Below are 27,878 nucleotides of genomic sequence, written 5' to 3' on the forward strand. Positions count from 1 at the left end.
TTAATTTCTAATCTTTTTTATCTTATTGGTTCCCCTTTCACCTTTATTACTCAATTTTTCATATTTTCATTCATCTTCAAAATTAAAACAAAATCTAACATTATCGTTACACATCCACCCCTTAGCTGGTAACACTACCAACTTCCCAATATACAAAAACCCACTAATCTCTTCAACATAAAATCAAATTTATGAATTATATAATTATTATATAAAAACCTTTAAAAATAATAATTATACAATTTTTAAACATTCCATAAATTCCACCTACTGTAATATAATTTATTTGCTTTTATAGTATATATCATCATATATCAATCTTATATTTAAAAACCCTTATAATTATACATAACAATTCATGTTAATGCAATTCAATCTGTTAACACATCTTTTTAATCCCTGTTTCCATCACAAATTTTGTATAGAAACTTTAAAAAAGAATATTGATACAAAATTTATAGCATTCCAATAGTTGTACCTTACACCTTATTCTCCTTCTTCCTTTACAAATTCATCCCTTTTAAATCATCATCAAAGTTTAATTTTCATTTCTGATAATATATGTCATCATATATTACATTACATGGGTTTTCCTCTGTCCTCCCTTTCTCTTAACTTCTTCTTTTTCTTTCTTTTATTTTTATACATGTAAATTCTTTTTTTTCTGAATTCCTTCTTTTCCTTTTAAATATATTATTTGCTTAAATCGCCTCCCATTTTCTTCTCATCTCTTCTCCCTATTGCTCCCTTTATATTTTGACTGGGCCTTCTGAACATAATGTTCTCCCCGTCTGCTGTTTTCTTGTCACTGTACAAGTGGAAATTCACTGGAAGTGCCAAGGGAAACTTCCATGGTGCCAAATATTGGCCACGGCTCCTGGACTCTGCATTATCTTCTCATGGAGGGAGAAATCAAAGACAATGATTTAAATCCCATCTTCAGAGTTTAGGCCAGTGGTTCCCAACCTTTTCTTGGCCATGCCCCACCTAAGCATCCCTAAAATCCTGATCTCCCTCTGGTGACATATAATTCTTACTATCAAAATGTGAACCTCCTACTCACATGGAAGAAGCCTAACAGGGTTTAACTTGGTTTAAACAAGGTTCCAATTGCCCCCATTAAGAATCAAATTGCTCCCATGGGACCTGGGCCCCACATTGGGAACCACTGGTTTAGACTCAACAAAACTATTTTGTCATGAGACTTTTTTCAAAATAAAAATAGATTTCCTATTACCTATAATTAAGGTCTATAATGGAACACCCTGTGGGAGATCTTTCTCCTTGACACCTAGTTGGTCCTACAATTTTAACCTTCTGGGAGGCTGTAAAAAGGTGACTTTTCTTCCAAATATTGGTATACGATGAAGCCAAAGTCGAAAGAGAGTGTTGTATTTGCATTAAGGGAATCTGAGTGTGGCATCAGGTTTTGTTGTTTTTGTTTTTGTTTCTTTTTGCTTTAATTTTTTTTATAATATAATTGTCGTTTTTATGCTATGATTGTAAGCCACCCAGATTTCTGGTTTTTACCCAACAAGCATTTTAAATAAATAATGTGGTTTTTATTTTTGTTGGCTCTGCATATAATATTCTATATAAAAATAAATAAATCCTGTATGCAAGAATAGAAGCCATATATATGCTTCCTCTGCAGGAAGAATCACTAAAAGAGGAGGTAAAAGACAAAGTAGGTAAATTGATCTACTCTCAGCTGCAAAGGTGAACCTTTCTCTCACACTTCCATACCAATTATCTTTGCCAAGTATATCAGCTGGCTAAATATGTAGCCCACAGGAGAATCATCTTCATCTTCGGGAGTTAACAGAAAATTCTCACGATCCTGGATTTCCTCAAGATAAGCCATGGTTTGTGTATTGATTTGTACAACATGCTGAGACTTCAATCCATGATTTTTTCAGCTCTGAACATTTCCGATATTCAATAACATATCGAACAACATCACTTATTCTGCTGACTTAAGAGAACATTCAATACAAGAAGCCACTGAGTTTTGGAGAAGGCTTGTAAATATTGTTAGGGTGCACTGCGATATTTTGATAGCCTAATAAAAAGCTGCCACTGGATTCAGCAATACCAAATCAATGCAATAAGATAAAATAGTAAGAGTGTACCTTTAAAACCACCAGTTCATGAACACCATCAAGCAGGGTTGTCCCATCTTCCTTCATTAATTTTACATAGGCCATTGCAAAGTTCTTTTCTCCTTTGTCTTTAGCTGCATAAACCAGAATTTGATATTAATAGTTTTTACCAACTTATTTAATTTTGCATGTTGAAACCAAGGAACAAACGAGGTTACTTACATTCCAAAGATGACCGATGTCTAAACATAAAACGCAAATGAATTCTTTGCATATCCTCAATGGGTAAGGCTACCTATTTAAAGAAAGAACATTTTAAATAAATGGCAGCTTCTGTTAAATAATAACATCAATGCAAGAAGAATGGAGGAAAATGTTACAGTTTTGAAACAGGACTGTGAACATTTATCCATAAAGACACCTGTTATTTTTATCAGTGAAAACTGATACAATGATTTCTCAAGGTTTGTATTTTATTATTTTATCTTAAGGATATATTTTTTTAGTAAGTATAAATTACTACTTATCTTAATATGGCTTAGAAGGATTTTTACATTTCATAATGAACTCATATCTTGGATATAATTATAATAATTTATAATAATAATAATTTATTAGATTTGTATGCCGCCCCGTTCCGAAGACTCGGGCAGCTAATTAATGTTGTCTAAAATTTATTATCACAATTTGGACCATTGTTCAGGAAGTCAGTCATTAAGTGAGTTGACCCAATTTTACAACCATTTTCTTGCTGGTTCATTAAGTGAATCACAAGGTTCTTAAGTGAACCCAGCATTCCCCACCAATTTTGCTTGACGGCAATTGTCTGAGAGAGTTACAAATGGTGAGCACATGATCATGGGACACTGCAGCCATCATAAAAAACCCTGCTGCTTGCCATGCACCTGAACTTTGATCATGTGACTTCTGGGATACTGAAACGATCATAAGTGTGAGGATCAGTCATAAGTCACTTTTTTCAGTGCCATTGGAACTTTGAATAGTCACTTAATGAATTATCGCAAGTTTATTTATTTATTAATCTAATTTATATGATGCCCAATTCCTCATGGACTCTGGCAGCTTACAACAAATAAAAACAATATTTAAAAGGATAATTTAAAAAATAATTACAAAACCCTAGTAAAAGCCATACATATCTCTCAATATATCTCATGGCTGGATCTAGATGGTATCTCATTCGGTCAATGGCCTCAGGCCTGCCAGAAAAGCCAGGTCTTTACAGCTTTGCGGAAGGCCGGTGTACGGATATCCGGGTTACAGAGGGTATGGATCTCTGGGGGCAGCTGGTTTCAGAGAACTGAGAATTACCTGTGTTGCATTCATCTCTCTCTCTCTCTCTCTCTCTCTCTCTCTCTCTCTCTCTCTCTCTCTCTCTCTCTCTCTCTCTCTCTCTTTATCTATCTATCTATCTATCTATCTTATATCTATCTATCTATCTATCTATCTATCTATCTATCGGACCTATATGCGGCCCTTCTCCGAAGACTCAGAGTAGCTTACAACATATAAAAAATACAAAATACAATAAGAGATTCAAAAAGTCCAATATTAAATAATCTAAAAGCCACATTAACAATGTACAAAACCCATTTAAAAAACCATATGCTCACACTCACACTCATTTATATTGTATTATATGAGCCGGGGTGGCACAGCAGGTAGAGTGCTGTACTGCAGGCCACTGAAGCTGACTGTAGATCTGAAGGTCAGCAGTTCAAATCTCAACACCGGCTCAAGGTTGACTCAGCCTTCCATGCTTCCGAGGTGGGTAAAATGAGGACCCGGATTGTGGGGGCAATAGCCTAGCTCTGTTTAAAAAAGTGCTATTGCTAATATGTTGTAAGCCGCCCTGAGTCTAAGGAGAAGGGCGGCATAAAAATTGAATAAATAAATAAATAAATAAATAAATAAATAAATAAATAAATAAATAAATAAAATAAATTTATACCACAGTCAGATTCAAATTAATGGCCGGAGCGAAATGTTAAGCTCAACAGTTCCAGGCCTGCCGGCACAGATGAGTTTTTAAGGTCTTCCAAAAGGCCAGGAGAGTGGGGGCAGTGCGAATCTCCAGGGGGAGTTTGTTCCATAGGGTCACCACAGAGAAGGCTTTTCCCCTAGGCCCTGCCAGACAACACTGCCTGGTCGACGGGACCTGGAGAAGACTGACCCTGTGGGACCTGACCGGTTGCTGGGATACATGAATAATCTGGTCCAAAGCCATGTAGGACTTATAGGACTTTGAATTGCATCTGGAGACTAATCGGCAACTAATGCAGCTCACGGAGTAAGATTTGCTCATTGGAAGACCCACAATAGCTCGTGCGGCTATATTTTGCACTATTTACAGTCACCGAACACTCTTCAAAGGTAGCCCCATGTAGAGAGCATTATGCATCTCTATCTAATTATGCATCTCTATCTCATATTTGCCACTGAAAATTCAATTCAATTCAATTCAAATTATTGGATTTATATGCCGCCCCTCTCCGAAAACTCGGGGCGGCATAAAATGACCATGTAACTCATGAATTTTGTTTTGTTGATAAGTTTCAACACCATGTATTACCTTCTAATACAAATATTATATTTGCTGCTCTTTTTAGCAGAGGATCACAGTTTGAGAAGGGATGAAAACTAGATCAGACTAGATGATCCAAAAGCTATTTAAGGATAATATACAATAAATGCTTCACTTATAAACTTAACTTAAATTTACATTATATTACAAAATGATTTTTACTCTGGACCCAGAAGACTTTGAAGTCATAGGAAATAAATTGACTTTAGGCTTCTTGAAGATATTTTAATATGTTCTCTATACTGTTCTATCATTAACAGAAACAGGGTTCTAATTCTTTTTGAATAGCTTACAGCCAACTGGAGTTATTTGCATCACATATTCCCTATAATTTGCTTATTTCCCATTATATATAAAACTACAGTAATGTCCAGTAATTTATTCACTGAAATTAGGAAATATATCAGTTCTGTATTTTATTAATTTCTTTGACTTTTTAGATCAAATTCATATTTTATATTATATGATATATTGTACTGCCCTGCTGAAATAAAACACATTTATGGCAAACTATATAATTATAATTATTGCTTCCATTTCCATGTAGTCTGCCTTGTAAGATTCAAGGAAGTTAACTGAATAGTTCTAAACTAAAGTCATTTTAATGTATACCTAAACATTCTGAAGCTTGGATTTCTTAGCTCTGTTTCTCAGAGGTCATCATTTAGTAAAATCAGTGATATTAATAGTTTGTCTTAATATTTTAAATAGAGAGATCTTTGCTCCTTGTTGTACCTTTAATGTCTCCATCCAACGGGGTTGTTTGACTTGATAGTAGACAACTGACTTGTATTCACTCACAGGTTTGTCTCCAGCACCTAAGCAAATCACATTCTGTCCAAAACACAAAAACAAAAGGAAATGCTACTTTATAAGTTCTTATGACTGTATCAATTTCATCATAAATACATTTTTCCATTCATATATATTATAATCCTTGAGATTAGTTTCTTATTCCAGAAAGGGACAGATGTATAATCTAAATATGTACTGTATGTCTATAGCATTATTTTCCAACCATAACTATTTATGGATGGGTAAACTTCAAAGTTCGGTATTCTATTGCCAGAATGGCCATTGATGAAAATTCTACGACTTAGTCCACACAACATGGAAGTTGTCAAAGTTGGGAAATCTTGTCTATTGATTTTTTTTATTAATTACACTTATAGGCTGCCCAACTCCTTCCAGATTCTGGGTGGCATACAACAAGTAAAAACAGTATAAATAATCTAAAACCCATTAAAAATCATTCATGTCCTTAGAGGCCGGATCAAGATGATATCAATTTTATCAATGACCCCCAACCTGCTGTCAAAGCCAGGTCTTCAAGACTTTCCAGAAGGCAGGTAAGGTGGCAGCAACATGGACCTCAGGGGACAACTATTTCAAGAAAGCCAGAGCCACCATAGAGAAGGCCTTGCCAATCGACACTGTCTGGCTGACGAGACATGGAAAACGTTAACCCTGTGGGCCCTTATCGGTTGCTGGGAACTGAGTGGCAGGAGGCAGTCTAGAGAGTAGATAACTGAAAAGGACAAGATTAACTACAATTATTCAGGTACTCAGAACCCATTCCACCTAATTACGTTTGATCTTCTGGTTTATTTTTTATTTTGTTAGTGGGCGGTTGTAACCCTGTTGTGAGTCTCCTTGTGTTTGATATGCTGTGTCAAGGTACATGGGGAAAGTTTTAAAAGGCGACTAATTAAAATTACTCCTCCCATTCCTCTCAGGCCATAGGATTGGGTACTGAAGTTCCCATAAAAGCTTATCCTTAACACAGGCAAAACTAATTGTTTAAAACTGAAGCAATTCCTATGCGATATACATCCTTGCACTTGTTTGTTTTAGTAAGCACAATCCAGGTAGTTCACATGTTACAATCATAATTGAGCCCAAAACCTCTGTTGCTAGGTGAGACATCTGTTAAGTGAGTTTGGTCCCACTTAATGATCATTCTTGCCACAATTGTTTAGTGAATCACTGCAATTATTCTGTTAGTAACATGGTTGTTAAGTGAATATGGGTTTCCCATTGACTTTGCTCGTCAGGAGGTTGCAAAAGGTGATCACATGACTCTGGAACACTACGACCTTCATAAATATGAACCAGCTGGCAAGCACCCAAATTTTGATCACGTGACCAGGGGGGATGCTTCAATGTCGTGAAGAACAGTCATGTCATCTTTTTTTCAGTGCCACTCTAACTGTGTCACAAATGAACTATTGTAAATTGAGTCTTACCTGTATTATAAAACTATGTATGTCTGTGTGAGAAAAAAGGTATTTCCTAAAAAAGAAAATACTAAAACACAATTGCCAATTATTCCAATGGGGGGGGAGATAGAATTCGGTAAAATAAAACTGGGGATTCCCCTATAGCCATTCCAACCAAAGAACCCATATCGGAGGTAGAAAGAGAGACAGCTCCCAAAATACACAAAGGCACAAAGGGATGAAATCTAATGATAGTGGGAGAAGAGCTAAAGCTCAAAATGAATTAGGATTGGCAAAGAATATCAAAACAGATTCCCATTCTTTCCAAAATGGGAAATTTTGTTTTCCTCGTTTTGGAAAGGAGGAAAATAGAATTGGTGTGTCCAAGAAAGATGGCAACATGCTAGGATGCAATAAACACTAGCTAAAGTAGAATAACTCAGCTCATATTTTGTCTCAGTCCTCTCTCTCTCTCTCTCTCTGACAAAATTGCACATGTTCCAGAAGAAATATTTAATGAAGTGGCCTGTGATACACTGATTAACAAGCTAATTAGGTGTGAGCTGGATGACATGACAATTAAGTGGAGACATTGTTGGCTTGAGAATCATACACGGAGTGTACTCCCCAAGAGTTTCTCACCATCCTGGAGGGAAATATAGAGTGGAGTGCTCCATGCTTCAGTGCTGCTGCCTCTTGTGCTTCAGAGTTTTAATTAATGAATTAAATAATGGCAAATGAGATGACAGTGGGTGAGAGAGGTAACACCAGAAGGCAGAAATAAACTGTCACAATAAGTTAGAGAAACAGACTGAAAAAAAATATATCACAAAATGGAATTTAACCAGGCAATTGCAGAATTCTTCAGTTAAAAGACAGGCATCAAGCCCATGGCTATAGGTAGTCCTCAACTTACAACAGTTCATTTGGAGACCATTCAAAGTTCCAATGGGACTGAAAAAGTGACTTTGGACCATTTTTCACACTTACGACCGTTGCAGCATTCCCATTGTCACGGGATCAAAATTCAGAGGTTTGGCACATGTTTGTAATGGTTGCAGTGGGATCTGTAAGGTCAGTTTTTGCAACCTTCTGCAAAATCAATGGGGAAGCCATTTTCACTTAACCATGTCACTAACTTAACAACTGCAATGATTCACTTAACAACCAGGGTAAAAAAGATTGTAAAACCGAGCAGGACTCCCTTAACAAATGTTTCATTTGGCAACATAAATTTTGGGCTTAATTGTGTTCAACTCAAAGACTGGCTATACAAAATGGGGAATGCCTACAGTAGCTAAGCAGTAAAGCTTGGGAGGGACTGAGGAATGAATTTTGAGTATAAAATGAATATGAATCTGCAGCATAATGGAGGTGCGGCTTTAGGTTGCATGAATAGGAATACAGTTTCTAAAATAATAATCTCACTTCTGATCTATCTGCTGACCTCCCCCCTTCTTTGAATGTTGGACCTTGATGTAGATGTGACCTTTTAGGAAGGGTGGAAAGCAATGGGAACACGTTCAAAGAAAGACAATGAAGATGAATAGGCATTAGAAATTAAATCCTATGAAAAGAAATTGAAGGACCTGGGAATGTTTAGTTTGGAAAACAAAGGATGTTGGAGGGAAATTATAGCATTGTTCAAATACATGAAAGGATGGTACATGGACAACAGCCAGGAATTGTTTTTTTTCTTACCAGAGGACAGGACTCAGAATACAGTAATAGATTCAAGTTACAAGAAAGTGGATAGTGCTTTAATGTTATAAGAAAGTATTAAATCGACAATGGAAGAATTGAGTCAGAGATGTGCTGGGTTCCCCTTCACATGATGTATTTAAGCAAAGATTAGACAGTTGTCTATTATAGTACTTCAGTTTGAATTTTTCTATGGAAGTATGGAAGTAGAAGCTAGCCTAAATGATATTCCAAAACTCTGGGATTCTCTGGTATCTTTCTGTGCTCAGGAATTCTGAAAAGTTAATGTGACCGGCACAACTACTTGGAAATTTTTATTAGTGGCAGCTTCAGCACCAGCAAATAAATAAATAAAATACAAACTTGAAGAGAAATGTCCAGGGAAAGCAAAGAACAAATAGCCGTTCACAAACGTTGTCAATCCTGTTGAGTCCAATTTAAAGCAAGTAAAGTATTTTACAAACAGAAGAAAAAGTAGCCAAAGAATCTATTTCTTCTATTCCTGCTAACTAGTAAAGTGGGTCTATGTCTCTGTCTTGGAACAGTAACTAACCTAGCATGGCAAAGAGAAGGAAAAAAATTTCCCCAAAATTCTCTCAGACCTTCTATTAGACTTATTCGATGGTAATGAAAATGGCCAGAATGGTATTAGCATTCGTGGACATGTAGACAAGGAAGATATTAAGAGTTAAGAAAAATTAGACATCATAATGTGTAAAAGTCTCGGCAGTTACAGAATTAACATCCTATTCCAGTGATGGCAAACCTATACAGAGGTGCCACAGGTGGAACACGGAGCCATATCTGCTGCCACGCAAGCTGTTGCCCTAGCTCAGCTCCAACATGCATGTGTGTGCTGCCCGGCTGATTTTTGGCTCACACAGAGGCTCTGGGAGGGCATTTTTGGCTTCAGAGAGCCTCCGGCGGGGGGGGGGGGGAGATGGCATTTTTGTCCTCCCCCAACTCCAGGGAAGCCTTTGGAGCCCGAAGAGGGTGAAACACGAGCCTACTGGGCCTGTCAGAAGTTAGGAAACAGGCCATTTCTGGCCTCCAGAGGGCTTCCTGGGCGTGAGGGAAGCTGTTTTTGCCCTCCCCAGACATTGAATTATGGGTGTGGACATTCGGACATGTATGATAGCATGTGCCCATGCTCTTTTGGCACCTGAGAGGAAAAAGGTCCACCATCATTGTCCTATTCTTTCTTCCTCTTCTTTTAACAGTGCTTCCAAATGGTTGTGTGTGTGTGTGTGTGTGTGGTGTGTGTACATATGTATGTTTGTATATGTATCTGGAAGGACATTTAGACAGACAGACAAAATTTCCCCAACGTATTATTTTTAGATGGTATTTTTGTTTTGGATTTGTATTATCTTATTATTATTTTTTTGGAATTTTTTTTAATTGAATTTTTTAAAAAAGACAAACAAAGACATACAACAATAAACATTTAAGGAGCTACCATTGCTCCTCTTGTCGTAGAAGTCTAACTAATACAAAAATATAAAAAATCCTAACTATATTCAGATCAAAGCAGAAATGTCATACACGTAAGTTACATTCTTGTTAATTTTAACTCTATATTTTCAATATTAAACTTACTAATTAAACTTTTTTATATTTTAAAATGTTCTGTGCTTATACAAACAAAAAAAATAAGAGAAGAAAGTTATTAGTAATACTATTCTATATTGTGGTTAATTATTAGTACCATTTTTAAAATTCCACCAATCATATACTTTATCCCATATTTTATAATATTCTGTTTCAGTTTGATTATTTAAACGTTTAGTCATCATATCTAATTCTGCACATTCTATAATTTTTTTAAATACTTCAGTATCTTTTGGTATTGTATTTTCTTTCCATTTCTGTGTGAATACTATTCGTGCCGCAACCAATATATGTATTATTAGATAATAAATTTCTGTTTTATACTTTGTATTTGAAATACCCAATAAAAACAGTTCAGGAGATTTTTTTTATCTTCTCCTTTGTTATTTCATTTATCCAATTCTCTACTTTGTTCCAAAATATTTTTGTCTCAGGACATGTCCACCACGCATGATAATATGTACCAATTTCTTTTTTACATTTCCAACATATAGGTGATACAGACGGAAACATTTTAGAAATTCTATACGGTGGAAGATGCCATCTATAAAACATCTTAATTTGATTTTCTTTAAAGGAAGTCGATTTTGTTATTTTCCAATTACACATCCATACTTATCTTATTTTTATATACATCCCTTTTTTGTATCTTGTTGTTGAAGATGGGCAACCACATAAACATTCTAAATACAATATTTTTCGGTGTATAAGACACACCTTTTTCCTCCCTAAAAGAGGCTGATAATTATACTCTGAATATAGCTTCCCCTCCCCCCAAGCCCTAACTAGGTGCTAACGAGCTTCCCAGCTCTTACCTTGCAGGCTCTTTCATTGTTTCTCTCTGTGAAGAATGTTTTCCAAGCCCTAAATCTTTGGGGGGGGGGGTCATTGTCTAACTTGCTCTGAATAAGTTTATTCCCAGCCCTAATCAGGTGCTAACAACGTTCCCAGCTCTTACCGCGTGCCAGCTTTTTCATTGTTATTTCTGCAAAGAATGTTTTCCAAGCCCTATCTTTGATATTTTTCCCCCATTCTCTATTTGTTCCAAATGTTTCTTTCCAGCCCTAACCAAGTGCTAACAATGTTCCCAGCTTTTACCGGCTTCGATCCTCTTTCATTGTTACTTTCTGCGAAGACGAATGTTTTCCAAGCCCTAAGTCTTTGCAGGGGTTTTTTCTTTGCTCTACTTGCTCCGACTGTTTCTTTCCAGGTGATAATGATGTTCCAGCTCTTACTGACTTTTTACACTCTACAAATAAAGTTTTTTTAACTAACCAGGGGAAAAAATAAGGTGCTGAAGCTGACCAGACTAAGGATGCTAGCTAGATGAATACCTGTAAGCAGATACTTTCCCCTATTTTCCTCCCCAAAAACTAAGGTGCATCTTATACTATGGTGCATCTTATACTCCAAAAAATACAGTATATAAATGAACAAATTTGCATAAAGATTTGGGGAGGGAGGAATCCCCAGAAATGCTTCCAATTGGGCAGGATTTTTATATATGTTCGTAACTTGTGGGGATATCAATTAAACCCGGTTCATCGCCTTTGGGGATAAATAAACTCGGTGGAATTTCTTTTTTATTTTTGCATTATGTAGCTATTATTCTCTTCAAATGCCCTCTTAATATCATCTTTCCCATTTCAATCAGTTCTATTCATTCCAAAGGAAATTCCCTGGAAATTTGATAATGCAAGAAAGTAATTAATTTTCAAACTTTCCTGTGAAAAGAATTGTTGGCTGATTATGTGTGTTATTTTTGCATCTCTTTTCATTTTGTAATTTTTTGTTAAATTAATTTTTTTATCACATCAGAAGCATCTGTAACTGAGACGACATTGCACATCAAAAATACATGAATTAAGTTTATATTAATTTGAAGGGACAACAAAGAAAGAAAGAAATACATCACATTAAATAAATAAATTACCCTTAAAAGATCATGTTATTATATTTGAAACTAGATGTGTCCAACATGGAACACGCAGGTCAGATGCAGCCCTAGACAACTAGTTTGTTATTCATATACAGTAACTATATTATACATTTTGCATCTAGCCCAAGAAGATTTATTTTCACTCAATGTGGCCCAGGCAAGTCAAAAGGTTGGCCAGCTATACTTTAGAGCAAATATTAGATTTGAGATACAGTAATGAATCTTTATTGGTTTTCAGAAGGAATACACATTCTTCTTCCATCTTACATGGTCTAAGTTTTTAAACAGATTTAAGGAATTAGCAAAAAAACTAGTGCCCAAGACAAAATAAAAATAAAAGTAGTGTATCAAGAAAAAGGTGCATCATTGACATAGCATGTTTGAACTGTAAAAATGAGTCTTTTGGGGGCCTCAACATTTTTTTGCTTTGTTTATTTTATATTATTTTATATTATAATTCCATTGGGTTTTCATTGTTGTTCAGAATTTGTTCTGAGCTATATAAATCTCTTCAACAAACATACAAATCAATAAGTAGGCATATTACAATGTTGCCTATGCTTTAATAATTTTAATATGCTCTTTAGTAGTTGCTACAAAAGCATGAATTTTATACATTTTAATCTTCAGACATCACAAAAAAGGTAAGCCTACGAATATTCCAGGAAATAAGAGGATAAAAGACTTTACAGCTCTATCCTTCAACATTTTTTATCACTTTTCCTCTCATGGAAAGTGTTCTCTGACACAGTCATTTTTGTCTATGTATGTCACCAGTGTGAAAAAAGGAAGCTTCTTTTCATTAACATGTAGGGAGGATTAGAAAACTATAATCTGATGTGGAGGTCTTTCAAAAGAATAATGCAACATAGAAACTTTTGACTATTAGGCCTATGCAAAACTTCAAAGAAGTACTACGCTTTGACAAAGCTTTCAACAATACACCCTCTCAAAGCTGCTTTGCGATATGCCAGTATGGTCTCTGCCAATTTAGGTCCTGGTAATATTCTCTTTATTAACATTTACCTCCCTCCACTTTGTAGACATAGACATCTGTGGGACCTTCTTGACAACTATATTACAAATGCATTATATTTAGACACAGATGCCGCAGTAGTAATTGCCTCAGTTGGAGGTAATGATACCATTTTACAGGCTAATTTTAATTGGTCTCTTCCCCCCAATGAGAGAACATTTTATTCCCATGTTAAACAAACTTTTGATTGGCGCAGTTACAATGGAGATAATTTGCACCTTGTCAGTCTTAGATTTTATTTATTTATTTATTTATTTTGTATTTATTTATTAGATTTGTATGCCACCCCTCTCTGTAGACTTTCCCTTATCTTAATAACAAAGCAATACATGTAATCCTCAACTTACAACAGTTCATTTAGTGATGGTTCAAAGTTACAAGGGCACTGAAAAGGTGACTTATGACCATTTTTCGCAGTTGCAACTTTTGCAGCATCTCCATGTTCATATGATCAAAATCCAGACTTGGCAACTGGTTCACACTTATGACCAGGGCCGCCGATAGACTGGTATTACTGGGAGTGGCATCAGGGGCCCAGCCAAATTGAAAAATGGGGGGGCGGCACGCGCCAAAAACTCCCCAACCCAGATTGCGACGAACTCTGCCTCTGCGGAGCTTCTCCTCCGACAGCAGCCCGCACCTTCTTCCCACCCCCGCGAGGAAAGAAGGCATGGAGGCCGGCAGACATGTAGGGAGCCCCGATGGCAGCCGCGGAAGGAGGAGTCACCACGGGGGTGTCTCGGCCCTCCGGAAGCCAAGCCGCGCTGCTGGGGAAGCGGAATTGGGGAAGCCCGGAGAGGGCTGAGCCCGGCCGGCTTCTCTGCCGATCTTGTGTCCCCCTGAGGATTGCGAGGGCAAGAGAGCCGTGCCTTTCGGCTTCCGGAGGTGCTGGGCCGGGGGTTCAGGGGGCCGTGAACACCACCCACCGCCCGGAGCCAATGGCTTCTTTTGGGCGGGCACCGGCTTACTCGCTTGCATTCCTGCTGCTGGCGCTGGGAGCAGGTAAGCGCGAGGGGGAGGCAAGTGGAGATCCAGGTCCCTCTTTTCATGCATCCGCTCAATGAGCCTTTCTTTGGAGTTGCCTTTCTTTCTTTCTTTCTTTCTTTCTTTCCTTCTTTCTTTCTTTCGTTCTCTCATTCTCTCTTTCTCTCTTGCTCTTTCATTCTTTTTCTCTTTCTCTTTCTTTCTCTTTCTTTCTCTCCTTCCTTCCCTCCTTCCATTTCTTTCATTCCCCCTCTCTATTTTTATTTCTCTTTCATTCTCTTTCTTTCTTTCTTTCCTTCTTTCTTTCTTTCTTTCCTTCTTTCTTTTGTTCTTTCTTTCTTTCTCTCTTTCTCTCTTGCTCTTTCATTCTTTTTTTCTTTCTCTTGCTTTCTTTCTTTCTCTTGCTTTCTCTCCTTCCTTCCCTCCTTCCATTTCTTTCATTCCCCCTCTCTATTTTTATTTCTCTTTCATTCTCTTTCTTTCTTTCTTTCCTTCTTTCTTTCTTTCTTTCCTTCTTTCTTTTGTTCTTTCTTTCTTTCTCTCTTTCTCTCTTGCTCTTTCATTCTTTTTTTCTTTCTCTTGCTTTCTTTCTTTCTCTTGCTTTCTCTCCTTCCTTCCCTCCTTCCATTTCTTTCATTCCCCCTCTCTATTTTTATTTCTCTTTCATTCTCTTTCTTTCTTTCTTTCCTTCTTTCTTTCTTTCGTTTCTTTTTCTTTCTTTCTTTCTTTCTCTCTTGCTCTTTCATTCTTTTTTCTTTCTTTTGCTTTCTTTCTTTCTCTTGCTTTCTCTCCTTCCTTTCCTCCTTCCATTTCTTTCATTCCCCCTCTCTATTTTTATTTCTTTTCAGTTTACATTTGGTATGCCTTGGTGATATATACCTCATGTTTCTTATATGCCATACAGCATACTAAACCATAAACTAGGCCAGTGTGGCACAGAATGCCAAACTGGAAGGCACGTGCACCTAGAGCACTGTAAACTCAATGACCAACTGGCCAGCTTGCATGTGCACCTTGGAAACCTGGTGACCAGCTGGCTGAGCTGGGGTGACAGTGCGCCTGCCCACAGAGAAGGGCTGTTTTCCACCTCTGGAACTAGGCCGTAGGACCTACAATGCTGGCTTACACTAAAAACAAATCAACTATGCTATGGCTACTCACAAAGATTAGATTCTGTGAATCCAGTCTTTGTTTCATGATTGGGATAAGACAAGTTGCAAAAATTAACTTAGAAATGCACATTTTTGCAAACAGAACTTCTGGACCAAAGCCACTAGATTCAGACTCAGAAACAGAAGAAAATGCCACTAGCCTTTAACCCTGTTTTAAAATATATACATTAAGATCATATCAACACTTACAGGTATCACCTTTCCATCTTCATCACAGACGCACATGCTGACTTCCACATTTCTCTGAGTAGTTTTATTAAATTTATCTAAATCTCCACATATCAAGGTAACATAGATGTCGTTTCTTACATCGCCTGTGAAAGAAACACAAAATGTTAGAAGTAAGTCGCTATAGTGACAAAGCACATTAAAAGCTATTTCTCCCATATCCTGGGTTATACTAGAACATTCAGGAGGAAAATTAAGATAATCTTAATGCTGACTTCATTGTCTGTTAAGGAAAGATGATTGTAGCTCTATCATCAATGGATAATCCTCATTCTGCAGTGACACCTTCTGGAGAACGTGGGTCAAATCAGCTAGCTGAGAAAGTGCAAGGATAGCACAGAATTCAAGGAATTGTGCTCCAAGGCTATACAGTGAACAAACACAGGATAGGGTGGCAAGACAAAAAATGGGAAGGAGAAAATTTCCCTTGAAAATAAGCCTCTTTCATCTTCACCTAAAAAACACATGCCTATGAAAATCAGTCTTCTCCACTGTCTTCTTTAAGATTTTGCTGGCTTGGTCTTGAATTTATGGAAGATGCACCTTATTCACCAGATTTTGAATGGTCAATAATGTTAACCTCTTTGTTTTGTAAGCTATTAGATGTCAAATAACAGCATAAAACATAACTAGGCAAATAGATTAAAAGTACACACACATACAAGTAAAACATTCCTTTATACTAATGGGGGAGGAGGGGAGGCAAAAGCGAGGGAAGCAGAAGGGGAGGAGGGAAAGGAGGAAGGAGGAAGAGTGAGAGTGAATGGAGGAAGACTAGAAGGAGGTGGTGGAGGAGGATGAAGGCTATCTGGGTGCCATGAAATTATCTAGGTGCCATTAATTTCCCACTGAAGATGAAATTGAAGACTAATGACTCATAAATTTATACTTTTTACATAAACACTTGACATGACAAAGAAATAAAGATATAATAGAATGGCCAGAGGGTTAAATTAATACTAATTTATTAATTAATAATTTTATTAATTAAATTAATATTATCCTATTCAGTGTCTACACGATCCATTCTGGTCCTTAGGAAGTAAAATTTGCTTATTACATTAATTGATGCAGATATGGTGGGATCAATTTAATTTTGATTTACTGAAGAGTTATAAGAAAATTATAAATCTAAATAATGGTGCTTTTATCTTTTCCCCAATGTCGAAAAAGAGAGGGAGGGAGGGAGGGAGGGAGGGAGGGAGGGAGGAAGGAAGGAAGGAAGGAAGGAAGGAAGGAAGGCCTTTCAATTCAAAACAAAAAAGATCGATACCGTACCTGGCATGATTATTTCAGGGAAGCCAAGCTTTCTAGCAACAACTGTTGTCCTGTCGACAAGATGGGGATAGTCCTTTCTAATATGAGTAATATCCCCAACAAGCATTTTCATAGTTACCCATAATCCTGTATGACATACAAAGATAAAGATGTTTTAGTGTGAAATGGGAGCTAAGGATTCAAATATATATCTAGATAGGAAAGCCTAATTGAGAAGTTCCACTCTAAAACACATTCACATAAGCAAGTAGCTCATGCACCAAAGCAGGCTCAGACGCTACACTACTGAAATTCCCGTGGTATGAACCATTTAAATAGCTCATAGTTTAAATGGCTCCGTTTAAAGCTCAAATAACTAAACATATTAGAAAATGTGTGTCTATTTTTATTAATATTGCTGATTTCTAGTACAGTGTTCCCTCGATTTTCGCGGGGGATGCGTTCCGAGACCGCCTGCGAAAGTCGAATTTCTGCGAAGTAGAGATGCGGAAGTAAATACACTATTTTGGGCTATGAACAGTATCCCAAGCCTTCCCTTAACACTTTAAACCCCTAAATTACAATTTCCCATTCCTTAGCAACCATTTAGATTATTACTCACCATGTTTATTTATTAAAGTATATTTAAAAAAATGTTTTTTAAAGGCAGACGAAAGTTGGGCAATGACATATGACGTCATCGGGTGGGAAAAACCATGGTATGGGGGGGGAAACCATGAAGTATTTTTTAATTAATATTTTTGAAAAACTGTGGTATAGACTTTCCGCTAAGTTCAAACCCGCGAAAATCGAAGGAACACTGTACTCCTTCCAATGTGGCTTAAATCACACCATCACTTTAAGGATATAGATATGGGACAGGCATGTACTTCACCTTGCCCGCCGCTGTCACTTTTGACTGTCGTAACCTTGCTTAAGAGGTTGTGCAAAAACTCATTCTCTGGCACTCTGAAAGAAAAAGAAAAATATTACTGCAAACCAAAGGCATACAATGAATCAAAGTCAGTTGAGACAACTTTTTCATCAGTACTTGAATGTGAAACAGTACGTTTAGAGTATCAAGCAGAGTTATTTAATATGTGATAAGGAAAGAATTCTTAAACGTAAAACAAGGAATGTTTCTAAATTTAATAAGGACAAGACACTGAAAAATCCAGCAATTCACAAATGGCAAAGGGAAGCAACATATTGTTGCTTCAACATGGAGAGTCAGGACAAGACCTTTTAGAACTTATCTAAAGATACCTGCACAATAATTAATGAAAAGGGTGCAACAGTAGCAACATATTTGAATTTATATTATCTCTACATGTGCTTTCAGTAGGTGGAAGATTCATATACAGTGATACCTTGTCTTACAAACTTAATTGGTTCCAGGACAAGGTTCTTAAGGTGAAAAGTTTGTAAGACGAAACAATATTTCCCATAGGAATCAATGGAAAAGTGATTAATGTGTGCAAGACCAAAATTCACCCCCTTTGCCAGCTGAAGCACCCGTTTTTGCACTGCTGGGATTCCCCTGAGGCTCCCCTCCATGGAAAACCCCACCTCCGGACTTCTTTTTTTTTTTGCGATGCTGCGATTTCACTGAGGATCCTCTCGCTGGGAAACCCCACCTCCGGACTTCCGTTGACAGCGAAGCGCCCATTTTTGTGTTGCTGGGATTCCCCTGCTGGGATTCCCCTGCAGCATCACAAAAACACGGAAGTCCAGAGGTGAGGTTTCCCATGGAGGGGAGCCTCAGGGGAATCGCAACAGCACAAAAACGGGTGCTTCGCTGGCAACGGAAGTACAGAGGTTGGGCATCCCAGCGGCGGTGGTAGGTTTGTAAGGTGAAAATAGTTTGTAAGAAGAGGCAAAAAAATCTTAAACCCCGGGTTTGTATCTCGAAAAGTTTGTATCACGAGGCGTTTGTAAGACGAGGTATCACTGTATATGAAAAGTACAGTCCATTCTGATTTACATTTATAATGACTTGTAAAAATAATTTCACTAGCTTCTGTGGCCTAGAGGTGCAGCTCTTGCCTCATAATTATGAGGTTGTGAGTTCGATCCTAGGTAGAGACAAATGTAGGGTCCCCTGCTTGGGCAGGAGGTTGGGCTAGATGACCTGCAAGATCCCTTCCAAATCTGTTAATCTGTTAAATAATGACTGCATCCTTTAATGTTTTTTACAGATAAAAATATTAAACAGGAAAAAAATGTCTTACGGATGAAAGGGAATGAAATGTTGTTTCTCTTCATCACTTTCTGCTTTTCCTTTTATAATATCTGAGATGTCCATTACTAAAGGAAGAAAACAAAAAGCTATCAAGGCTTGAAAAAAGGCAACAGGTATAACCTCTCTCCCAGTTAGAATCATATACCTCATAAACTATATATATAAGTGCATTAGAATAAAAGGTGGTGGGGGTTTTTTTGCTTCTCTTTGAAGCAACTTTTAAATCTGATAAAATAAAGGCACACAAATACACTGCAACAAACTTTGCTGTGTGGCTAGCATGCATGCGAGGAAGGATTGCTCCTATTAGAAAACTAGCATCTGCCTGAGAAAAACAGTGTATGGAAAAACTCAATGATTTGCTCCCTACTTCCAGCATCATCCATTACTTATTTACACATCAGTGAAAAACTGCCGATAACTATAAAAGCCCTAAGTAAGTAGCAATTAATTTAGAGCTGGAGCTGACACAGCTGATTTGATATGCTTGCTTAATAATGCATTAGCATTCAAATTTTGCTTGCCTGCGCTTTGGTATTATTATTTTTCATTCCCCATATAAAATATTAATGAGATAATGCAAAGGTGAGCAGATTATTTGGAGTTCTTATCTTGTCCTACCATTTTTCCTTAACCTGCTGTTTTCCAGATGAGCTAGATTACAAATTTCTTCAACTCTTTCAACCAGAATGATCATTAGAACTTGCTGGTTATGATGATTGAGTTTCTTAATTCAGCACATCACTGGGAAAGAAAACATCATTGCATAACTTCTGCATCACCTAAAATACTGTATCTTGTTTTCTCATGCTGTTCACATAAAATAAAATCCACCGTTCTTTGATCAGCCACCTTTTTCACTTGATTTTTTTCCCAAGGACATCTTAAAGAACATCTCACTTAGTGATATCACTTGGAGCAAATTTAAGAAGGGATCTTTGCTTTCACAGTCACTTTCATGTCTTGACTTCTCTTGTGATCACATAATAAAAAGAACACTTCTAAGCTACATGTTCAACATTTTATTCAGAATTGTTTCAGTAATACAGTGATCCCCCGATCATTGCGAGGGTTCCGTTCCAGGACCCCTAGCAATGATCGGGTTTTAGCGAAGTAGCGCTGCGGAAGTAAAAACACCATCTGCGCATGCGCAGATGGTGTTTTTATTTCCGCAGCGCTAGCGAGGAGCTGAAGATTGGGGGCCGCGCGGCTGTTTTAAAACGTCGCCGCCGGCATGGGGGGCTTGCCAGCACCCCCCGGACCCCCAACCCGGGTTTGGGGGGCTGCTAGGAAGCCCCCCATGCCGGCGGCGACGTTTTAAAACAGCCGCGCGGCTTGCCAACTGAGTCCCGAAGACAAACGTCAAAGGCGAACTTCCGCGTTTGTCTTCGGGATGCATTGGGAAGCCGCGTGGCTGTTTTAAAACATCGCCGCCGGCATGGGGGGGCTTGCCAGCACCCCCCGGACCCCCAACCCGGCTGCTCGCCCGGCCACCCGGGTTCGTTTGGCTTCGGGACATGCCGGCGGCGACATTTTAAAACAGCCGCGCGGTTTACCAACTGAGTCCCGAAGTTCGCCTTTGACTTCGGGACTCAGTTGGTAAACCGCGCGGCTGTTTTAAAATGTCGCCGCCGGCATGTCCCGAAGCCAAACGAACCCGGGTGGCCGGGCGAGCAGCGAAGCGAACGGCGGGTGGCCGGGCGAAGGGCGGGCGAACGGCGAACAGCGGGCGAGCCGGGTGAACGGCGGGCAAACGGCGGGTGGCCGGGCAAACGGCGGGTGAGCCGGGCAAACGGCGGGCGAATGGCGGGTGGCCGGGCGAAGGGCGGGCGAGCGGCGAACGGCGGGTGGCCGGGCGAACGGCGGGCGAGCGGGTGCTGGGGGGGCGAGCGGGTGCTGGGGGGGCTTCGCCCTCCCGCCAGCAAGAGGGGGAAGACCCAGGGAAGCCGCCCAGCAGCTGATCTGCCCGGCGCCATCTACGCATGCGTGCCCATAGAAAAAATGGGCGCGCATGCGCAGATGGTGTTTTTACTTCCGGGTTCAAAAATCGCCATATAGCCGTTTCGCAATGATCGGGAGCGCAATACCCGGGGGATCACTGTAATATCGTTACAAGGTTGAAGTACCAATATAGCTTCATAAAATTCTATGGATAGATCAATATACAAAAGATGTCAATGCTGAGGGTTAGAGAACACAAGGCTAAGGCCAATTACACAACCAGAATCCTATGTAAGCAGTGGCAAAACTTATCCTTACATGCTTGTTAGCAGGGCAAATGTTATAAATGCCATGATCTTGCTAAATCTGTATACCAGATTTAGTTCACATTAACTGGCATCTCAATATATTGTACAAGGACAACAGTAATATGGGAAGTAATGGGGTTTTAATAAGCAAGCAGTAGGCATAGATGAGATTCTATTCAAACCTAAGAATGCTTTTTGGTGTTGACCTGAAATTGGGTGAACTGTGGCCATGTTGATCGGACCATGTGACTGCAGACTCAATTGTGGTGGAAGTAACAAAGTTTTACTTTTTTTGGGTAAAAACCCAGCGGGGACTTATAGCCAGTTTTCCACCAGAAATATTGCCAATTTGATATGTTCCAATAAAATGTTCTTTGAGGAATTTACCTGCCTCAAAGTTCTTATTGAATGGGATGTATTACTTGGACCCCTGACATTTGGATCCTGTCCATTCTTTGCCTTACCCGCCACTCCAAAAGGCCTTCTTATTCCCTGAGTATATTTTTTGGTGTTAGTATCTTTGAGATCCATTTTTCCAAAACGTACAATTTGACAGATCAAATAAATTCGTTCTCTTCCAAGATCTTTGTTTCCAAGATCCTGAGATAAATAACAGCAAAATTCAATTGACAGACTGACAGTTAAAAAAAAAACTATTGACATCTAAACATTAACATTTTTTGGGTTAATTCTGATGTAATAATATAAAAATAACAACAGAAAAAATTATTTCAGCACCAACTATTTTAACCAATATGAATGAAATTGAAACAAGAAGAAATAAAAAATAGAAATAGAAAAGAAATAAAAACTAAGAATATAGTAAATAAAAATAAAAATAAAGAAAATATTTCCCCCTTTAGCACAGGATGGACAATTTTATTACTTTCACTTAACATATAACAAATGGTCTCTTCTTTTCATATCCCATCTCTTATCTATAAACAAATTCTTAAAGCCTCATTTTTCCATTCTAATGAGAAAAAAAATCAATTAAAGGTTACAATAGATAACAACATATCTATTTTAACTTTGATCAAACAAACCAAATTTATATTCCCTTCTTTTAAGAATCTTGAACCTTATTCCTTTCAAATAATGTCCTTAAACTTGGTTTCTTTTCATTTTTCTTTTTCCCTTGTCACAAAATTCATCAAAGCTTTAACAAGAATTTTTAGAAATATATATGAAAATTATCCAGGTCATTCAGTCACAATTCAAAGTGTTGGTAATGACCTATAAAGCCCTACATGGCATCGAGCCAGAACACCCTCGGGACCGTCTTCTGCCACACAAATCCCAGCGACCAATAAAGTCCCACAGAGTCGGCCTTCTCCAGGTCCCGTTGACTAAATAGTGTCGGGTCCTGTCGACTAAACAATGTTCTTTTAAACATTTTCTATCTATAGAGATATGGTAACCATCCTAAAATTAACTTCTGGGTCTAAATATATCTTTAAAATTAAAGATACAGTAATAGCTCATGATACGAACTTAATTGGTGCAAGGAGGAGGTTCGTAAGACGAAAGGTTCGTAAGACGAAACATTGTTTCCCATAGGAAACAATGTAAAGTCAATTAATCCGTGCAACCAAAAAACCCCCCGCAAAAAAAACGGCTTTCGGCGACTGCTGGGAAGCCGCGCGGCTGTTTTAAAAGATGACAGCCGGCCTGGGGGGCTTCCCAGCACCCCCCCGAACCCGGGTTCGGGGTTCGGGGGGTGCTGGGAAGCCCCCCAGGCCGGCTGCGACCTTTTAAAAGAGCCGTGCCACTTCCCATCTGTCTCCTGAAGCCGAACGGCAAAGCCGAACTTCCGCGTTCGGCTTCAGGAGACAGCTGCGAAGCGGCACGGGTGTTTTAAAAGGTCGCAGCCAGCCTGGGGGGCTTGCCAGCACCCCCCCGAATCCTAAACCCGGGTTTGGGGGGGTGCTGGCAAGCCCCCCAGGCCGGCTGCGACCTTTTAAAACACCCGCGCCGCTTCACAGCTGTCTCCTGAAGCCGAACGCTAAAGCCGAACTTCCGCGTTCAGCTTCGGGAGACAGCTGCGAAGCGGCATGGGTGTTTTAAAAGGTCGCAGCCGGCCTGGGGGGCTTCCCAGCACCCCCCCGAACCCCGAACCTGGAAGTTCGGCAAAAGTTCAGGGTTCGGGGGGTGCTGGCAAGCCCCCCAGGTGGGCTGCGACTTTTTAAAACACCCGCGCCGCTTCCCAGCTGTCTCCTGAAGCCGAACGCTAAAGACGAACTTCCGCGTTCGGCTTCGGGAGACAGCTGCGAAGTGGTGCGGGTGTTTTAAAAGGTCGCAGCCGGCCTGGGGGGCTTCCCAGCAACCTCCCGAACCGAACCCGGGGTTCAGCAAAATTTTGCCTCTTCTTACGAACTTTGTTCGAGTTACGAACTGGCGTTCGGGAGGCTTCTGGGAAGCCCCGCCGCCCAGCTGTTACCTTTTAAAACAGCCGCGCGGCTTCCCAGCAGTCTCCGAACGCCGGTTCGTAACTCGAAAAAAGTTCGTAAGAAGAGGCAAATTTTTTCTGAACCCCGGGTTCGTATCACGAGTTGTTCATAATACGAGGGGTTCATATCTTGAGGTACCACTGTATATTAAAATATTTTGCTCTGTTCTATAATAATGTCAAATTTAAATGCTCTTCTCTTTTACTTTTTTCTTTAGTTTTCTTTAGTTCCTTCTTATTCTCTACAGTATCCAACCTTCAAAATCTTATTCTATCAAGTGTTGTTAAAAAATATTCTAAACAAAACGATTTCATTCTGTGAAAAACGCTTACAATTAGTTCAAAAATCTTATTTGCAATCAATCTGAACTCTTAGTTCATATTTTTAGTTTTCCCCACCCTAAATTCTAATCTCCGTTTTGCGTTTATTCCAAAGAAATAATATTTTAGTTTTTAAACATGCACATATGTTTTCTCCTCCATGCTAGAAACAACCGACTGCAGCGCTTATGGACCATCTTTGGTTCTCTTCCTTTTTCTCTTCTATTAGTGTAATCTATCAGCAAATTCCTGATCAGCTCTGCTTTTAGTGGAATTGTCTTTAGTTTGGCATTTCTTGCCAGAAGTTCTCAGGTAATTAGAATAGAATTTATATGTTTCAATGACTTACTGATTTAGTCATCTGTTGTATTTAGCATAACATCTGTGTACAATATGATAATTTTTCTTGTACCACAATATTAATGTTTTTCAAATATAGCTAGATAAAAGCCGTAACCATATGGATCAGTTGTTTCAAGATGACAACTACCATCTATCCTCAGTTTTTCAGGATTATACCAGTCTAGCGAAACACTAGTTTTAATCTTATCGCTAAGGCCTCAGTTGCATGGAAATGCTTGTCCCCTATGTAATTTATTTGAAAAAGTTAGTTTTATGATTCATTCAGTAATTTTTCAAAGAGAGGAACCATGTCTATTTCACAAAACTACTAAAAAAACTCCTAAAAACTAAATCTTTTGTAAAAATAAGTTATTTTTTCACTTGTCATGCAATCATATTGTTTCTTTAACCATGTTTAGTTACTGTACATAAGACACAATAGCTGAGTTTGCACAAGTCAAAACACATAATACCCTTGTATTATATGAAAAGTTAGTCATAGAGAGGGAATGAATGGTTTCATGTGGACAGGTGAGGAATACTTGATTCTGCAATTTTTCCAGAAAATGTACAGGTAATATGGGTAGTTGGACTGAAAGGATTGCATTAAAAAAAAAACCTACTCACAGTGAAAACCACTTTCAGATTGTTGAAATTGTGCACTTCTTTGACAAAACCTTTGCTCCCCCATCTCACCAAGTAATTTTCACTGTGGTAAAACAAACATTATATAAACTCAGATGATCACAATGAAATAGCACTGTATAAAATGTTGACAAAAAACTTAAAATTATACTAAGTGCATCATTGAAAATTCTGCCCATTAAGTTTCAAAATTTAGTTCCTATAACTTCAGTCATTATACTTAACTAAACCTAGAGCAATGGAGAATGCTTAAGGCATAAAGATACAAGCAGCTCCATTAACCTATTAAAATAGTTCAGGCTTTGATGCTAACATGGGCTACCTTTAAGTCATTCTGATATTTTACAAATGATTAATTAATATAAATAAGTCTGTTCATAAACTGTGTATGTTTGTTGTAATTATAGGTTTATAGGCACTGAAATTTGGGAATGGAATATTACTGGAGGGTGATATTTTAGCCCAATTGTGTGCTGTATAAAACCTTAATTCTTCCTCTATGGAAAGGCAGCAAAGTCCAGGCTGAGTAAGCATTCTGCAGACTCTATGACCATGGGGGAAAGCATTTAACTTGGTATGCAACATGAAGAAAACCTATAGCTAACTTCCATATAAGGAAAAATATATGCCTCACTCTCATTCCTTTGCTAATCTCCAGTAAACACAAAATCTAGGAAAAGGGGAAAGAATGGAGCTTCCATTAATTATCTATAGGGAAGTCATGAGAAGCTTGCCTTATATGGTGCAAGAGCGAATAGTAGTTGGAGGATGGCTTAATGTATGTGGCGTTCGCGAATTGGTTATTCTGTACCACATGTCAGAAGAGTGAAATACAATAAAAGGAGCGATCCTGATTTAACAGAGGTCGCCTCACCGAGAAAACTTTCTCTGTCGCTTCATTCTGATGTGGCAATCATGGCATGCTGTGCCTCCCTAGAGGTCGACCCACTGAAGGAGAGCTGCATGCCTTCATATGTTTAATTCCAACACATTATAAATTCATCCAAGCCAGAAGAGATTGTCATAATCCACATATTTATAATCTCACACTATATTAAAGTTTCTTAGGACGTGGACATAAGACTTAGGACATAGGTTTCTTAGGAAATGAACACTGCATCAGTGGGGGGGAAACTGGCATACCTTATCACTGTATTCTTATGGAGATCATAGAGAGACATGAAAAGTTCAGCATCTTCTCCTATCTTGCAGACAAAATTTCTTACAAAGACATAAAGGCTGTGAGTGGGGGATGAGGTATTTCGGCAGAAAGATCCGTATATAGGTTCATCTTTTGACTGAGAACCAACAACAAATAAGAGAAAGAGATGTTATTAGATAAACAGATTTGTGGGGGGGGTTTATGTTAATGCTACATCTTTGTGGTCAGGAACATTTAAACCACAACATTTATCATACTTTTCCCAACTTTTCCTATCCAGTTGGGCTGAAATATAATTCCCATAATGTTTGGTCATTTTAAATACCTGAGATGCAAAATTAAGCAAATTGCTGTAAATATCTTCAAAGCAGGGTGAAATCCAGCAGGTTCTTACAGGTTGTGGAGAACCAGTAGCGGAAATTTGAATAGTTCGGAGAACCGGAAGGAGATATTTTGAGTAGTTTAGAGAACTGGCAAATACTACCTCTGTCTGGCCCCAGAGTGGGGAGGGAATGGGCGTTTTGCAATATTCTTCCCCTAGGAGTGGGGAAGGAATGGGCATTTTTCAGTATCCTTCCCCTGGAGTGAGGTGGGATAGAGATTTTGCAGTATCGTTTTACTGATACATCCATAAAGCCACGCCCACCAGGCCACACAATACCCACCAAGCCATGCCCACAGAACCAGTAGTAAAAAAAAAATGAATTTCACCAGAGTCTTCTTTACTGAAATTCTGAAATCAAACATCTCTCTCTCTCTCTCTCTCTCTCTCTCTCTCTCTCTCTCTCTCTCTCTCTCTCTCTCTCTCTCTCTCTCTGTGTGTGTGTGGGGGGGATTCATAGATTTTCACAGATATATGTATGTAAATTTTTGTGTATTTGAGTTTTTTCCCATGTAATATTGTGTGTTTTTGCAATGTTTTGGTGAGATCACACTCAGGCTGAAATCTTTGGCTTTGTGCTGCTGTGAATACAGTTTGCTTGTATTCTGTAACTGCAATTGCAAACAAACTGCATTCACAGCAGCACAAAGCCAAAAACTTCGGCCTGAGGATGGCGAGTGTGATCTCGCCAAAAAGTTGCAAACATACTCACAGTATTACATGGGGATAACCCGAGGTACAAAGTCAAGGGAAAATGTGAAAAACCTTATAATTGTCACATTATTATTATTATTATTATTATTATTATTATTATTATTATTATTATTAATTAGATTTGTATGCCGCCTCTCTCCAAAGACTCAGAGCGGCTCACAACAAACATTTATATTCATATTTTCCAAAATATTACTTTCACCTGAGTAACCTAGTGGTGATCCTTTTTATTTTTTATAAATTTAACAAGTACAGTAGTATCTCTACTTGCAAACTTAATTCGTTCCATGACCAGGTTCTTAAGTAGAAAAATTTGTAAGAAGAAGCAATTTTTCCCATAGGAATCAATGTAAAAGCAAATAATTGGGGAAACCACAGGGAGGATGGAGGCTCTGTTTCCTCCCAAGAGATTCCTAGAGAGACCCCACAGAGGCTTCTCCCTGCCTTTCCTGGCCCTGTTTCCTCCCAGGAGATTCCTAGAGAGGCCCCACGGAAGCTTCTCCCTGCCTTTTCTGGTT

General features: G+C 38.6%; 1 protein-coding gene across 1 annotated transcript in view; it reads right to left on the reverse strand.

Moving 5' to 3' along the window:
• Nucleotides 1-27,878, reverse strand: part of DOCK2 (dedicator of cytokinesis 2) — a 344,199-nt gene that overhangs the window by 291,377 nt on the left and 24,944 nt on the right. The window contains exons 8-17 of the mRNA XM_070735887.1: nucleotides 26,246-26,400; nucleotides 25,085-25,166; nucleotides 21,810-21,945; nucleotides 19,086-19,161; nucleotides 17,750-17,823; nucleotides 16,876-17,001; nucleotides 15,559-15,683; nucleotides 5,443-5,541; nucleotides 2,325-2,397; nucleotides 2,133-2,236 (exon numbers count right to left, since the gene is read on the reverse strand). Coding sequence (XP_070591988.1) covers nucleotides 2,133-2,236; nucleotides 2,325-2,397; nucleotides 5,443-5,541; nucleotides 15,559-15,683; nucleotides 16,876-17,001; nucleotides 17,750-17,823; nucleotides 19,086-19,161; nucleotides 21,810-21,945; nucleotides 25,085-25,166; nucleotides 26,246-26,400 — 1,050 coding nt within the window. The remainder of the gene's footprint in view (nucleotides 1-2,132; nucleotides 2,237-2,324; nucleotides 2,398-5,442; nucleotides 5,542-15,558; nucleotides 15,684-16,875; nucleotides 17,002-17,749; nucleotides 17,824-19,085; nucleotides 19,162-21,809; nucleotides 21,946-25,084; nucleotides 25,167-26,245; nucleotides 26,401-27,878) is intronic.

Source organism: Erythrolamprus reginae, chromosome 2 (assembly GCF_031021105.1).
Source record: "Erythrolamprus reginae isolate rEryReg1 chromosome 2, rEryReg1.hap1, whole genome shotgun sequence".
Taxonomy (NCBI): domain Eukaryota; kingdom Metazoa; phylum Chordata; class Lepidosauria; order Squamata; family Dipsadidae; genus Erythrolamprus; species Erythrolamprus reginae.